At 27.5% G+C, this 13,143-nt stretch overlaps 1 protein-coding gene across 1 annotated transcript; it reads left to right on the forward strand.

The window, feature by feature from the left end:
• Nucleotides 1-2,121: 2,121 nt before the first annotated feature.
• On the forward strand, nt 2,122-13,074 carry LOC145830211 (uncharacterized). The gene is made up of 10 exons (XM_082938137.1): nt 2,122-2,461; nt 2,536-2,652; nt 2,806-2,982; nt 3,694-3,811; nt 3,861-3,877; nt 4,837-4,974; nt 8,607-8,783; nt 11,193-11,310; nt 11,633-11,738; nt 13,018-13,074. Exons 1-10 carry the CDS (start codon nt 2,122-2,124, stop codon nt 13,072-13,074), a joined length of 1,365 nt encoding a protein of 454 aa, XP_082794263.1.
• Nucleotides 13,075-13,143: the final 69 nt, after the last annotated feature.

Raw genomic sequence — 13,143 nt, forward strand, 5'->3', positions numbered from 1 at the left:
CGCCGCTAAATTAACTTGAAAGAAATTTTTCTGCTCAAAACCGTAAAGCATTGTAAAAAGTTCAGCCGCTAATTTAACTTGAAAGAAACTTTTCTGCTCAAAACCGTAAAGCATTGTAGAAAGTTCAGCCGCTAATTTAACTTGAAAGAAACTTTTCTGCTCAAAACCGTAAAGCATTGTAGAAAGTTCAGCCGCTAATTTAACTTAAAAGAAATTTTTCTGCTCAAAACCGTAAATCATTGTAGAAAGTTCCGCCGCTAATTTAACTTGAAAGAAATTTTTCTGCTCAAAACCGTAAAGCATTGTAGAAAGTTCCGCCGCTAAATTAACTTGAAAGAAATTTTTCTGCTCAAAACCGTAAAGCATTGTAGAAAGTTCAGCCGCTAATTTAACTTGAAAGAAATTTTTCTGCTCAAAACCGTAAAGCATTGTAGAAAGTTCCGCCGCTAAATTAACTTGAAAGAAATTTTTCTGCTCAAAACCGTAAAGCATTGTAGAAAGTTCAGCCGCTAATTTAACTTGAAAGAAATTTTTCTGCTCAAAACCGTAAAGCATTGTAGAAAGTTCAGCCGCTAAATTAACTTGAAAGAAATTTTTCTGCTCAAAACCGTAAAGCATTGTAGAAAGTTCCGCCGCTAATTTAACTTGAAAGAAATTTTTCTGCTCAAAACCGTAAAGCATTGTAGAAAGTTCAGCCGCTAATTTAACTTGAAAGAAATTTTTCTGCTCAAAACCGTAAAGCATTGTAGAAAGTTCAGCCGCTAATTTAACTTGAAAGAAATTTTTCTGCTCAAAACCGTAAAGCATTGTAGAAAGTTCCGCCGCTAAATTAACTTGAAAGAAATTTTTCTGCTCAAAACCGTAAAGCATTGTAGAAAGTTCAGCCGCTAATTTAACTTGAAAGAAATTTTTCTGCTCAAAACCGTAAAGCATTGTAGAAAGTTCAGCCGCTAATTTAACTTGAAAGAATTTTTTCTGCTCAAAACCGTAAAGCATTGTAGAAAGTTCCGCCGCTAAATTAACTTGAAAGAAATTTTTCTGCTCAAAACCGTAAAGCATTGTAGAAAGTTCCGCCGCTAAATTAACTTGAAAGAAATTTTTCTGCTCAAAACCGTAAATCATTGTAGAAAGTTCAGCCGCTAGTTTAACTTGAAAGAAATTTTTCTGCTCAAAACCGTAAAGCATTGTAGAAAGTTCCGCCGCTAATTTAACTTGAAAGAAAATTTTCTGCTCAAAACCGTAAAGCATTGTAGAAAGTTCAGCCGCTAATTTAACTTGAAAGAAATTTTTCTGCTCAAAACCGTAAAGCATTGTAGAAAGTTCAGCCGCTAGTTTAACTTGAAAGAAATTTTTCTGCTCAAAACCGTAAAGCGTTGTAGAAAGTTCCGCCGCTAATTTAACTTGAAAGAAACTTTTCTGCTCAAAACCGTAAAGCATTGTAGAAAGTTCCGCCGCTAATTTAACTTGAAAGAAATTTTTCTGCTCAAAACCGTAAATCATTGTAGAAAGTTCAGCCGCTAATTTAACTTGAAAGAAATTTTTCTGCTCAAAACCGTAAAGCATTGTAGAAAGTTCCGCCGCTAATTTAACTTGAAAGAAATTTTTCTGCTCAAAACCGTAAAGCATTGTAGAAAGTTCCGCCGCTAAATTAACTTGAAAGAAATTTTTCTGCTCAAAACCGTAAAGCATTGTAGAAAGTTCAGCCGCTAATTTAACTTGAAAGAAATTTTTCTGCTCAAAACCGTAAATCATTGTAGAAAGTTCAGCCGCTAGTTTAACTTGAAAGAAATTTTTCTGCTCAAAACCGTAAAGCATTGTAGAAAGTTCAGCCGCTAGTTTAACTTGAAAGAAATTTTTCTGCTCAAAACCGTAAAGCATTGTAGAAAGTTCAGCCGCTAATTTAACTTAAAAGAAATTTTTCTGCTCAAAACCGTAAAGCATTGTAGAAAGTTCCGACGCTAGTTTAACTTGAAAAAAATTTTTCTAAATAAAAACGTTTTCGATGTTTTTTTCACTGAATGCTTTTAACACTCTCGGTTTCCGCATAGCGTGAGAGCAAGCGCTCAGAAAGAGCATATAAACACGAGCTCAATTCAATTTGCTCACAATCTGACGATGAACATGAAAGTAGTAATTTGGGTTTTTTTGATCGAAGTTTTCCACGTTTCTGCCGACAGTTGCCACCAGTTTTCTGTCTGCAGCAACGATCCCTCGGAACCCCGAGGCCCCCAAAACCCGGTTAAAAGGGGAAAAATGGGGGCGAGGGGGAGCAAAGGAGAAAAGGGCGAAAGGGGCTCGGACGCGATGTTGGGCAACAAAATGGACGAAATTGAGACGAGAATGGCGACACTGGAGGGAGAAAATGCAAAGCTGAGGGAAACGATCGGTGAAATGAACCGGACCGCGTCGAAGCAGGAAGAAAGTATCAACAAGCTTGAAAAATTCATCTCGCAATTAAATGGTTTGTTTCATTAAGTGTTAAAATGGTTGTTAAATTTTCACAGTTAAATATAATCTGCTGTTGTTTGTCTTTAGATCAAGTAGCTAGCGCAGTTCTAAGCCAAGAAAAGAAAGCAAGACACTTAAAAAAAATTGTGGACAAGCAATCGAAAGAAATTTCTACAATTTCCGACATCACTTCAACTCTTTCAGGTTTTTTAATAGTTTTTAGTTTATACCTATAGTAAGAGTTTTTTGAATCATCTCTAATTTTACTTGTGATGTTTTTTTGATATTTGTCAACAGTTATTCAAATAACGATTTTTTTCAAATGTGCTGCTGAGCTTTGAGAATTTATTTTTTCAGAATTAAAGACTCGATGTGATGTTCAACGTTCGACACGTCTCAACACAGAAGCAGCTACAACAGTACGTTCAATTAACAGTACTACTGCAGAAACATCAGCAACTACTGTGGAAACACCAACAACTGTGGCGCAAACATCTGAGATTTCTACAATAGCTACAACTGAAGAGACTCCGAGTTAGTAAGCTTTTTAAATGTTTCAAAATTTGTACTAAGTTAAAAAGTACCTCTAGTCAGCCATAACTTCAATGCAATTGAGTTAAACTAAAACTTTTTTTGTTTTTAATCTTAAAATTGTAAAATAACTTTTAGAAAACTAATATCTAAATAGAGATTTAAAAAAAAATATATTTACTCATAACGGTTAATAGAAATAATTTTTTACAACACGACTAAACTAAAAAAACTATCAAGAAAAACTATTTACTTGAAGCAGACGGTGGTTGTTTAGTGAAATAGAAAAAAAAATGCTTACTATTTTAAATCTTTTGTAAAAAATAACTACCAGTAAAATTTATAAAAAAAAAAAACTTTTAATCAGATATACTACTTAATTTTATTAAAGGAAATTATTACAGTGTATTGAAGTTTTAAATGTTTAAAATACATACTGAATATATCTAACATTTAATTAAAATTAAAGTTAAGTACCAAACTAAGATTAAAAACTTTCTAAAATTTCATTGGTGTAGTTTTTTTTTTCGGAAAACGATCGTTACAAGCAAACTGTTTAGTTGAGAGAATTCCAAAACTAGTTGTCTGTCAGTAAATAAGTTTCAATTAATACTAATTTAAAAATGCACATATGAAAAATTAATTAAATAACAAAGAAAATTTAAATTACATCAAACAAAATGAAATACTATTTAAGAAACAAATAACCAACAGAAAAATTCGAAGTTGTCAGACAAACAATGAATTGGGAGGCAGCGAGAAGTTACTGTCAACAGAGATCTGGAGACCTCATACAACACGACCCAAGATTGTTGACTCGAAGTGGAAGAAAGTTAGTTGCTTTAAATTTATAATTAATTCAATTATGTTCACATTTAAAGTCTTGATAGACGCTCAAGTTTGTAAAAATAGTCAATATAATTTGAAAACTTTCATAACATGAAATAGTTAAGTAGTTTTATTATTTTTTAAAATTAGTTATTAACTTTTTCATCCAGTCTAATAAAAAGAAATCTCGCATTAACTTTTTTAGTACGGTTAGAAAACCAAACAGAGTAAACAATTTCAGCCAACTTAGTTATATCATAACACAAAATAATAAGTGTAATTATATTAGTTTATTTCAATTAACTAATTAAAATTTTTAATCAATTCCCAAAAAAATTAAATTGACGTATAATAACTACCGCACGGTAATAATAAAATTATTTGAATTTAGTGCAGCTTGAATCTGAATTATTTGAATATAAAACTGTAAATAAATTATCCCTAGTAACTATGAATTTTAAATGTAGCAACAGCATATTGTACTTATTATTTATAAATACTTCGCGTAAAACAAGTAAATGTTGTAAAAAAATATAAAGTTACTGTTATTAGAACATATTTTTCTAAATAGATACAATTATTAAAACACAAGTGAAACTAAAATTGTTTTAACTGCTTTTGTGAACAAACATTTTTGAAAATTTTAAATACGGTATATAAACAATATTATATTAATTTTTATAAAAAAGTAAATGTTGTAGGCGCTGTTAAAATTTTTACTGCTTTTGATATAAATCATTTTTAAAACTTTAGTTACGGTTTATTCAAACAAAATGTATTAGTTTTTATAATAAAAGTAAAGTTAGCAAGCAAAATTTGATATTAATATGAATAAATATTTTTAGCAAACGTTTAAACTCACTGTTATATAGTGACTTTATTACTCTACATAGCAAACTTTATGTCATTAATTAAATCAAAAATATTACGACAAATTTCTAAAGAGTTATAAATGCCGCTTAATAATAAGTGTAATTATATTAGTTTATTTCAATTATTTAATTGAAATTTTTAGTTAACTTTCAAAAGAATTAGGACTGACGTATAATTACTACCACACGGGAATCAGGAGAGATGAGAAGAACACCAACATCTTCAGGAGGAGCAGCGACGGAGTTGAAGTGATGCTGGAGGGATGGCTTCCTGGGTACCCTTATAGCAACGATGGTTATGATTTTTTGTACTGGGATTTCTACAATGGCTCAGACAATAATACCATTTTTAACAATCCTAATCACTCAGATTACTTTATTTGTGAGTACTAACTTTGTTTGATCCGAACTTTTCATTTTTCAAACACAAACAAGCATTTATTATATATAAATTAAAAATTTTACAAAACATCAAAGACTACGTTAAATGAAATTAATTCAAAAAATTTTTATTAATAAATTCTATTTTCAAACGTTTCAAGTTTTATTTTCTTACAAAAACAAACAGTAATATTTTCTTATCAAAGTTGTTTGCCTCTTATAATTTAAGATGTTAATTTTATTATTCTATTGTGTTGCATAGTAATTCAAAATATTTTATATTTCTTTAAAGTTAAACAAGCAATATTTTGTTAGTTTAAATTTTATCTAATTTTTTATCTGCTTATATTACAACAAACAAAAATATTTTTTAAATCCAAGTTATTTGCCTCTTATAATATAAGATGTCAATTTTATTTGTTTTTTATTTACTACTCAAAGTGATTTCTTTTTGTATTACAACAAATCAAAGTATTCTATCTTTTTGAAAGCTGAATAAACACTATATTATCAAATTGTATGCTATCTTATTAATAATCTAACAAAAAAAAAACGTTTAACGAAATAATTTTTATTTTTTAAGACAACATGGTATATTCGTGACATCAAGTTTATAAATAAAGTCACAAAAAAGCAAAAAAAAAAAAAAAACAATCACAGAGACTATCAAATTATTATTAAGGGTTGTAAATAAATTTATACTAATTTGTTTTAGATTTAAAATTCAATATTTTTTTTAATCAGGTATCAAAGACTTGTGTAACTTTTAAAAGAGTCAGTTTTTTATTCTAAGCAGAAAAAAGTAAGAAAAGATTTGAGCGCATTGAAAAAATATAAAATAAAAAATAAATTGACATATAATTGAGACGAAATAACGAAACAAAAAAAAAAGTTCACCATAACATATTTGGCAGATTATGAACTAAAATATTTTGCCCGTAAAAATGTGAATTATTTATATATGATATTATTCTATTTTTAAGTACCGAAAATAATAATTATTTCATTAAATAAAAAAGCAGCTGTGCTGAAAAGTGGAACAAAATTTGAATTCAGTGTAAAAAAAAATTTAATTTCAACATAAAAGTGTTTTTAGAGGTGAAATAAACAACCTAGCAATTACAAACTAAATAAACTTTTTTATGACGTCCAACGAAATAATTACGTCATAACTGCGTCATCAGTGAGCTCAGATGTCGAAGTTTTTCTGTAATTGAATATTAAAGTAAAAAAATTAACAAAATCTTTACAAAAAATTAGTTATTTGATTGTTACTTAAAAACTGTATTTAATTTTAATTATTAATATTTTTTGATATATTTTGTAAATGGTTATACTTAAATAATTATGAATTTTTGATTGGAATTATTTTTATAATTGTTCAAGTAACTTTTCATATTTTAGTTAATAAAGTATAATGTAAAAAACACCAAAAATCTTAACTTCTTTTAACTTAATTTAAACAAACTTTTAATTTTTTAAACAATTAATAAGTAACTTGTGTTTAGGTTTAAATTAAATGTGAAGATTATAAAAATTATGGAAACATGACAATTTTTTCAGTGTTGTTGTTAGAAAAGAGATAATTTTTAAATTACACAAAAATAACTATTTAAAATGTTAGAACTTTTTTTTATGGATGTTATTATAATAAGTTCTTCTAAAAACTTCTTAAGTAAAAAATTTTAAATTATAATTGTTGTACATCAAGCCGAAAAAGAATGTGGAAATGTACTTTGACATGTATCAAACAGAAATAAAAGAAAGTTTATTTTTTCGGTCAGTTTCATAAAGATGAATTTTGATATGTATTCAAGTTTTCCAATTCTAAGTAAACTTAAATGTTAAAATAAAAATCTATCTCTTTATTGAAATCATACTGAATTTTAAAGAAAAAAGATAATTAAAGTTATTATATTATATGTTTATATTACTTGTTTTAAACGCGTTTAATTTCCGTGTAGGTGTTAGCTATGAATCACCCATTTACAGTTTATACAAGCTCTAATACACAATTAGTTTAATTTAATTTTTATTTGTTTAGTAGCAGATTAAACCAACACAAGTTTTGTTACTGGTACTTCGTTTTAGATTAACTTAGTTGATGCAGTACTAACAAAAACTTGTTTATTTTCAAGTTAAATTATTACAAAAGCTTTAAGTAAGGGTTAGATTTTCTATTTTTTTTATAAATATTTTTTTTAGATAATGGATAAAAAATTAAAAACTAGTTTGGTTTTAAATCTAATACTATTAATGATGATTCTGACTTTGGCCATTTCAATCGGTTTAGGTACTTTTTCAATCACCGAGGAAACAAAAAGGGTTTTTTTTTTAATTAATATCATTATTTGACGAAATTTAATTATATTTTTTATGATAGGTCATGCAGGAGAAAATTAACGAGCAGGAGAAAACAATTGAAGGTAAATAAAAAAATTTGATTAAAGAAAATTAGAGGTAAATACAAACGTTTTATAGAAAAAAAATTGAAAGTATATACAAACTTTTTATTTTACTAAAAATAAAATTAGGGGTTTTCATTGTTTTTTTATTATACAAAAAAATTAAAACTAAACAAAAACTTTTTATTTTAACAACGTGCTTGTGCATTAGGGCGTTTATAAAAAATAAAATAAAATGACCTTTGACTTGAAAAATTTTACAGTTAGCAAATATCACAAAAATACCGTGAGCAAAAAAATGATTTAAAGAATTTTTTATTATGCATAAATCTTTTTAAAACCTAAAAACAACTTAAAATTATAGAAAAGTTTATACTGTAAATTTCAGTTTAATGTATAAAAAAATAATAAATTAAAAAATTTTGTCTTTTTGTATGCAGATCTATGTTAAGGGCATTTTGTAAAGCTTAGACCCCAAGAACTTTTTGTACAATTATGAAGTCATAATAGCGGAAACTACCTAGAGTAAAGTTAAACCCAAAACACTTTGCATTTTTTAAATCTAAGGCGTTCACATTAAACAACAGAATTTAAACTACCTCAATGATTTTTTAATTTAATATAGCTTTGAAATAATCTTTTATGGTATTAGTACATATATATTCGGAGCATAAGAAAAAAAAAATAAAGCGGTTAATTGTATTAAACTCAAACTTAAATACATCTTAACGCAAAGAAGAACTACAGAGTAAAAACTTTATTATATGTTGTGTTACTAAAAAAATACTGTTTAGTAGAATTATTTAAAAATTGAACAAAATATAGTAAATGTAAATACAATTTTTTTTGACTTTTAAATTTTCCAAAATGTACTTAAATATAGACCTGCCTATAAAAAGAGAAAAGTTATATATTTTTGTTATATCTATTTTAAGTTTTTGGGTGTAATTTCATTTTTTCATTAAGTTGCTTCAGAAAATGGATTCTGGCACTAATAAAATTTCTTTAAGTAATCTTAAATTTTACACATAGTGTTTTTGTGATATTTGCCAACAGTAATTTTTTTCCGGTTGAAAGCTCATTGGTCGCTTTTTTTAAGCACATTACTGTACTCGAATGCATTGAGAATTTATTTTTTCAGAATTAAAGACTCGATGTGATGTTCAACGTTCGACACGTCTCAACACAGAAGCAGCTACAACAGTACGTTCAATTAACAGTACTACTGCAGAACCATCAGCAACTACTGTGGAAACATCAACAACTGTGGCGCAAACATCTGAGATTTCTACAATAGCAACGACTGAAGAGACTTCGAGTTAGTAAGCTTTTTAAATGTTACAAAATTTGACAAAGTTAAATAGTACTTACAGTCAGCCAATACACCAATAAAAGGGAATTAACTTAAAATCTTGGTTTTAATCAGTGATGTACCGGACCCACAATTTCGGGTTCGGCCGGACCCGGACTTTTTTTCAAATTAGAATCCGGCCGGAACCGGATCCGGACTTTTTTTCAAGTTAGAATCCGGCCGGAACCGGATCCGGACTTTTTTTTCAAATTAGAATCCGGCCGGATCCGGATATTAGACAAAAATGGCAATATCCGGCCGGACCCGGATAGTGAGTCCGGTACATCACTAGTATAAACTAGCCTGAGTCAAAATGAGGTTTTTAAAAACTGAAAAAAAAGAACTTTAATCTAATAATAAGTAGAACAGCTAGCCACAAGGTTTACAAATTTAGGTGTTATTTACAATTAAAATCTGAAATTAAGTTCTTGAACAAAATACACTAGAAAATTACAAAATATTAAAAACTGGATCAGCTCAAACCCATTCAAAGTCTAAAAGAAAACTAGCCTGAGTTTTTATAAAAAACTAAACTAGCCTGAGGCAGTCCAAGATTTTCTAAAATTCCCAAAAATTTTCAAACTAGCAGGGTTGCCACTGTTTACGTCATTTAAACTATCTAGAGTGAGTATAAACAAGCCTGAGTCAGAATGAGGTTTTTAAAAACTGAAAAAATTACTTTGATCTAATAATCAGTAGAACAGCTAGCAAAGGTTGACAATTTGGTTAGTTAAGTTGTAGACTGATTGTAGTACACTTAACTTATTAGTACTACCCATCATATTTAAATCCTACCTTATTTAATTAATATCTAACAAATACTAAATTCTAACTGAGTCTACTTTCTATAATCAGACACGACAGTTTTGAGTGATGAATCTTTTATATAAAACACAACAAGAAATACTAGCATATACAAAATTATTAATTACTTTGGTAACACTTTAAAAACTGGAAGCTCTTTAAATTTATATCAAAAGACTTAAAACAATAAACTAAAAATTAAATAAAACTTTAAGTAAACAGGAAACTGTAAAATTTAAAAAAAACTATAAACCTGGCATAAATATTTAAACAATTAAACACCAGTTGAAATATTCACTTTTAAAACAAAACACTACTTACAACAAGCATTCACAAAAAAGTTCAAGATATTTTGTTGCATCAAGCTGCACACCAAACTAACTAACTGCTTACATATAAACTGCCTGTCATGTTCTGATGTTTTGTTGCATCAGTATTTAGTTTGAAACATTTCGTCATATGATTCTCATTGGCTCGTACACTTAACCGTATTAACTCTAAATATTATCTAAGCTCAACTTTAAACAATAAATAACGCAAGTATTCATTCCAAAGTTCAACATATGTAAAAAGTTGCATTTCTGAAATGTTTATTTTATAGTTTAAATGTAAACAAATGTAAATTATTCACGTGTACAAAATGAGCCAATCACGGTAGGTGTTTAGTCTTAACTGACGAAAATGACTCTTATTAATTTACACAGGGTTTGATTTTAAAAACTACATTTCGGTATGCTCTTTTTTACTAACTAGATACGGGTCCGTACTTTTTTTTCAAATTAGAATCCGGTCGGAACCAGACTTTTGTTTTAAATTAGAATCCGGCCGGAACCGGATCCGGACTTTTTTTTCAAACTAGAATCCGGCCGGATCCGGATATCAGACAAAAATGACAATATTCGGCCGGACCCGGATAGTGAGTCCGGTACATCAAGAGTTTTAATCTAAAAACTTAAAAGAAAGTTTTTGAGAACTTGATATCTGAGTAGAGGTTTTTAAATAAAAGACATTTACGTAAAACGGTCAATACAAGTGAATATTTACAACTAAAAAAAATAAATTGTTAAGAAAAACTACTAACTTGAAGCAGACAGTGTTTTAATGAAATAGAGAAAATTATTGCTTACCTTTTTTAAATCTTTTGTAAGAAATGATTACCAGTGAAATTTATTAAAACTAGTAAAAATACTTTTAATCAGATATACTACTTTAACTTTAATAAAGTAGCTCATTACTGTGTAATGTAATTAAGAGTCTTTAAAATACATACTAAAACTCCAATTTAAGTACCTAACTAAGGTTCAAATTATTTTAAAGTTTCATTAATGCAGTTTTTTCTTTAAATAACAATCGTTACAAAAAACTGTTTAAACAAAAAATGAGGTTTTGGCTTTCAAATTGAGCAGACTTATTAAAATTATAAGTTAAGTGTTCAGTTGAGAGAATTTTAAAACTCCTTGTCTGTCAGTAAATAAGTTTTAATTAATACTAAAAAAAAATCCATTTAAAAAATAAATAATCTACAGAGTAAATACATGTATGAAAAATTAAATAAATAAAAATAACCAACAGAAAAATTCGAAGTTGTCAAACAAGAAATGAATTGGGAGGCAGCGAGAAGTTATTGTCAGAACAGATCTGGAGACCTCATACAACACGACCCAAGATTGTTGACTCGAAGTGGAAGAAAGTTAGTTGCTTTAAATTTATAATTAATTCAATTATGTTCACATTTAAAGTCTTGATAGACGCTCAGGTTTGTAAAAATAGTCAATATAATTTGAAAACTTTCATAACATAAAGTAGTTAAGTAGTTTTATTATTTTTTAAAGTTAGTTAATAACTTTCATATCCAGTCTAATAAAAAAAAATCTCGCATTAACTTTTTTAGTACGGCTAGTAAACCAAACAGAGTATGAGTAAACAATTTTAGCCAACTTAGTTATATTATAACACAAAATAATAAGTGTAATTATATTAACTTATTTCAATTAATTAATTAAAATTTTTAGTGAACTTTCCGAAGAACTAGATATGCCGCTTAATTATCACTACCACACGGGAATCAGGAGAGATGTGAACAACAACATTTGGAGGAGGAGCAGCGACGGAGTCCAGGTTAGTTTAGAGGGATGGCATTCTAATGGGTACCCTTATAGCAACTATGGTAATGATTTTTTGTACTGGGACTTCATCAATGACTCAAACAAAAATACCATTTGGAATGGTCTTGATTACTCACGTTACTTTATTTGTGAGTACTAACTTTGTTTGATCCGAACTTTTCATTTTTCAAACACAAACAAGCATTTATTAAACATGAATTAAAAATTTTACAAAACATTAAAGACTACGTTAAATGAAATTAATCAAAAAAATTTTATTAATAAACTCTATTTTCAAATGCTTCAAGTTTTTCTTCTTACAAAAACAAACAGTAATATTTTCTTATCAAAGTTGTTTGCCTCTTATAATTTAAGATGTTAATTTTATTATCCTATTGTGTTATATAGTAATTCAAAATATTTTATATTTCTTTAAAGTTAAACAAGCAATATTTTGTTAGTTTTAGTATTATCTAATTTTTTATCTGCTTATATTACAACAGACAAAAAAATTTTTAAATCCAAGTTATTTGCCTCTTATAATATAAGATGTCAATTTTATTTGTTTTTTATTTACTACTCAAAGTGATTTCTTTTTGTATTACAACAAATCAAAGTATTCTATCTTTTTGAAAGCTGAATAAACACTATATTATCAAATTGTATGCTATCTAATTAATAATCTAACAAAAGAACGGTTAACGAAATAATCTTTATTTTTATAAGACAACATGGTATATTTGTGACATCAAAATTATAAATAGAGTCACAAAAATCATAAAAAAATCACTGACACTATGAAATTATTATTAATAGTTGTAAATAAATTTATACTATTTTGTTTTAGATTTAAAATGCAATATTTTTTTAATCAGGTATCAAAGACTTGTGTAACTTTTAAAAGAGTCAGGATTTTTATTCTAAGCAGAAAAAAGTCAGAAAAAATTTGAGCGCATTCAATAAAAAAAATAAAAAAAATGACAAACAATTGAGACGAAATAACGAGACAAAATTAAAAAAATAGAAGTTCACCATAACATATTCGGCAGATTATAAACTAAAATATTTTGCCCGTAAAAATGTGAATTTTTTATATTTGATATTAATTTATTTTTAAGTACAAAAATTAATTTTTATTTTATTAAATAAAAAAGCAGCTGTGCTGAAAAATTGAACAAAATTTGAATCCAGTGTAAAAAAAAAATTTTATTTTCAACATAAAAGTGTTTTAGAGGTGAAATAAACAACCTAGCAATTACAAACTAAATAAACCTTTTTATGACGTGCAACAGATTGATTACGTCATAACTGCGTCATCAGTGAGCTCAGATGTCGAAGTTTTTCTATAATTGAATATTCAAGTAAAAAAATTAACAAAATTCTAAATAAAATTAGTTATTTGATTGTTACTTTAAAAC

The sequence above is a fragment of the Thalia democratica genome, chromosome 2, assembly GCF_965202585.1.
Source record: "Thalia democratica chromosome 2, ktThaDemo2.hap1.1, whole genome shotgun sequence".
In the NCBI taxonomy this organism is placed as follows: Eukaryota; Metazoa; Chordata; class Thaliacea; order Salpida; family Salpidae; genus Thalia; species Thalia democratica.

Coding starts and splice junctions, on each gene's coding strand:
- LOC145830211 (XM_082938137.1), top strand. CDS start 2,122: ATGAAAGTAGTAATTTGGGTTTTTTTGATCGAAGTTTTCCACGTTTCT. Junction 2,462..2,535: donor ATTCATCTCGCAATTAAATG/GTTTGTTTCATT, acceptor GTTTGTCTTTAG/ATCAAGTAGCTAGCGCAGTT. Junction 2,983..3,693: donor TACAACTGAAGAGACTCCGA/GTTAGTAAGCTT, acceptor AATAACCAACAG/AAAAATTCGAAGTTGTCAGA.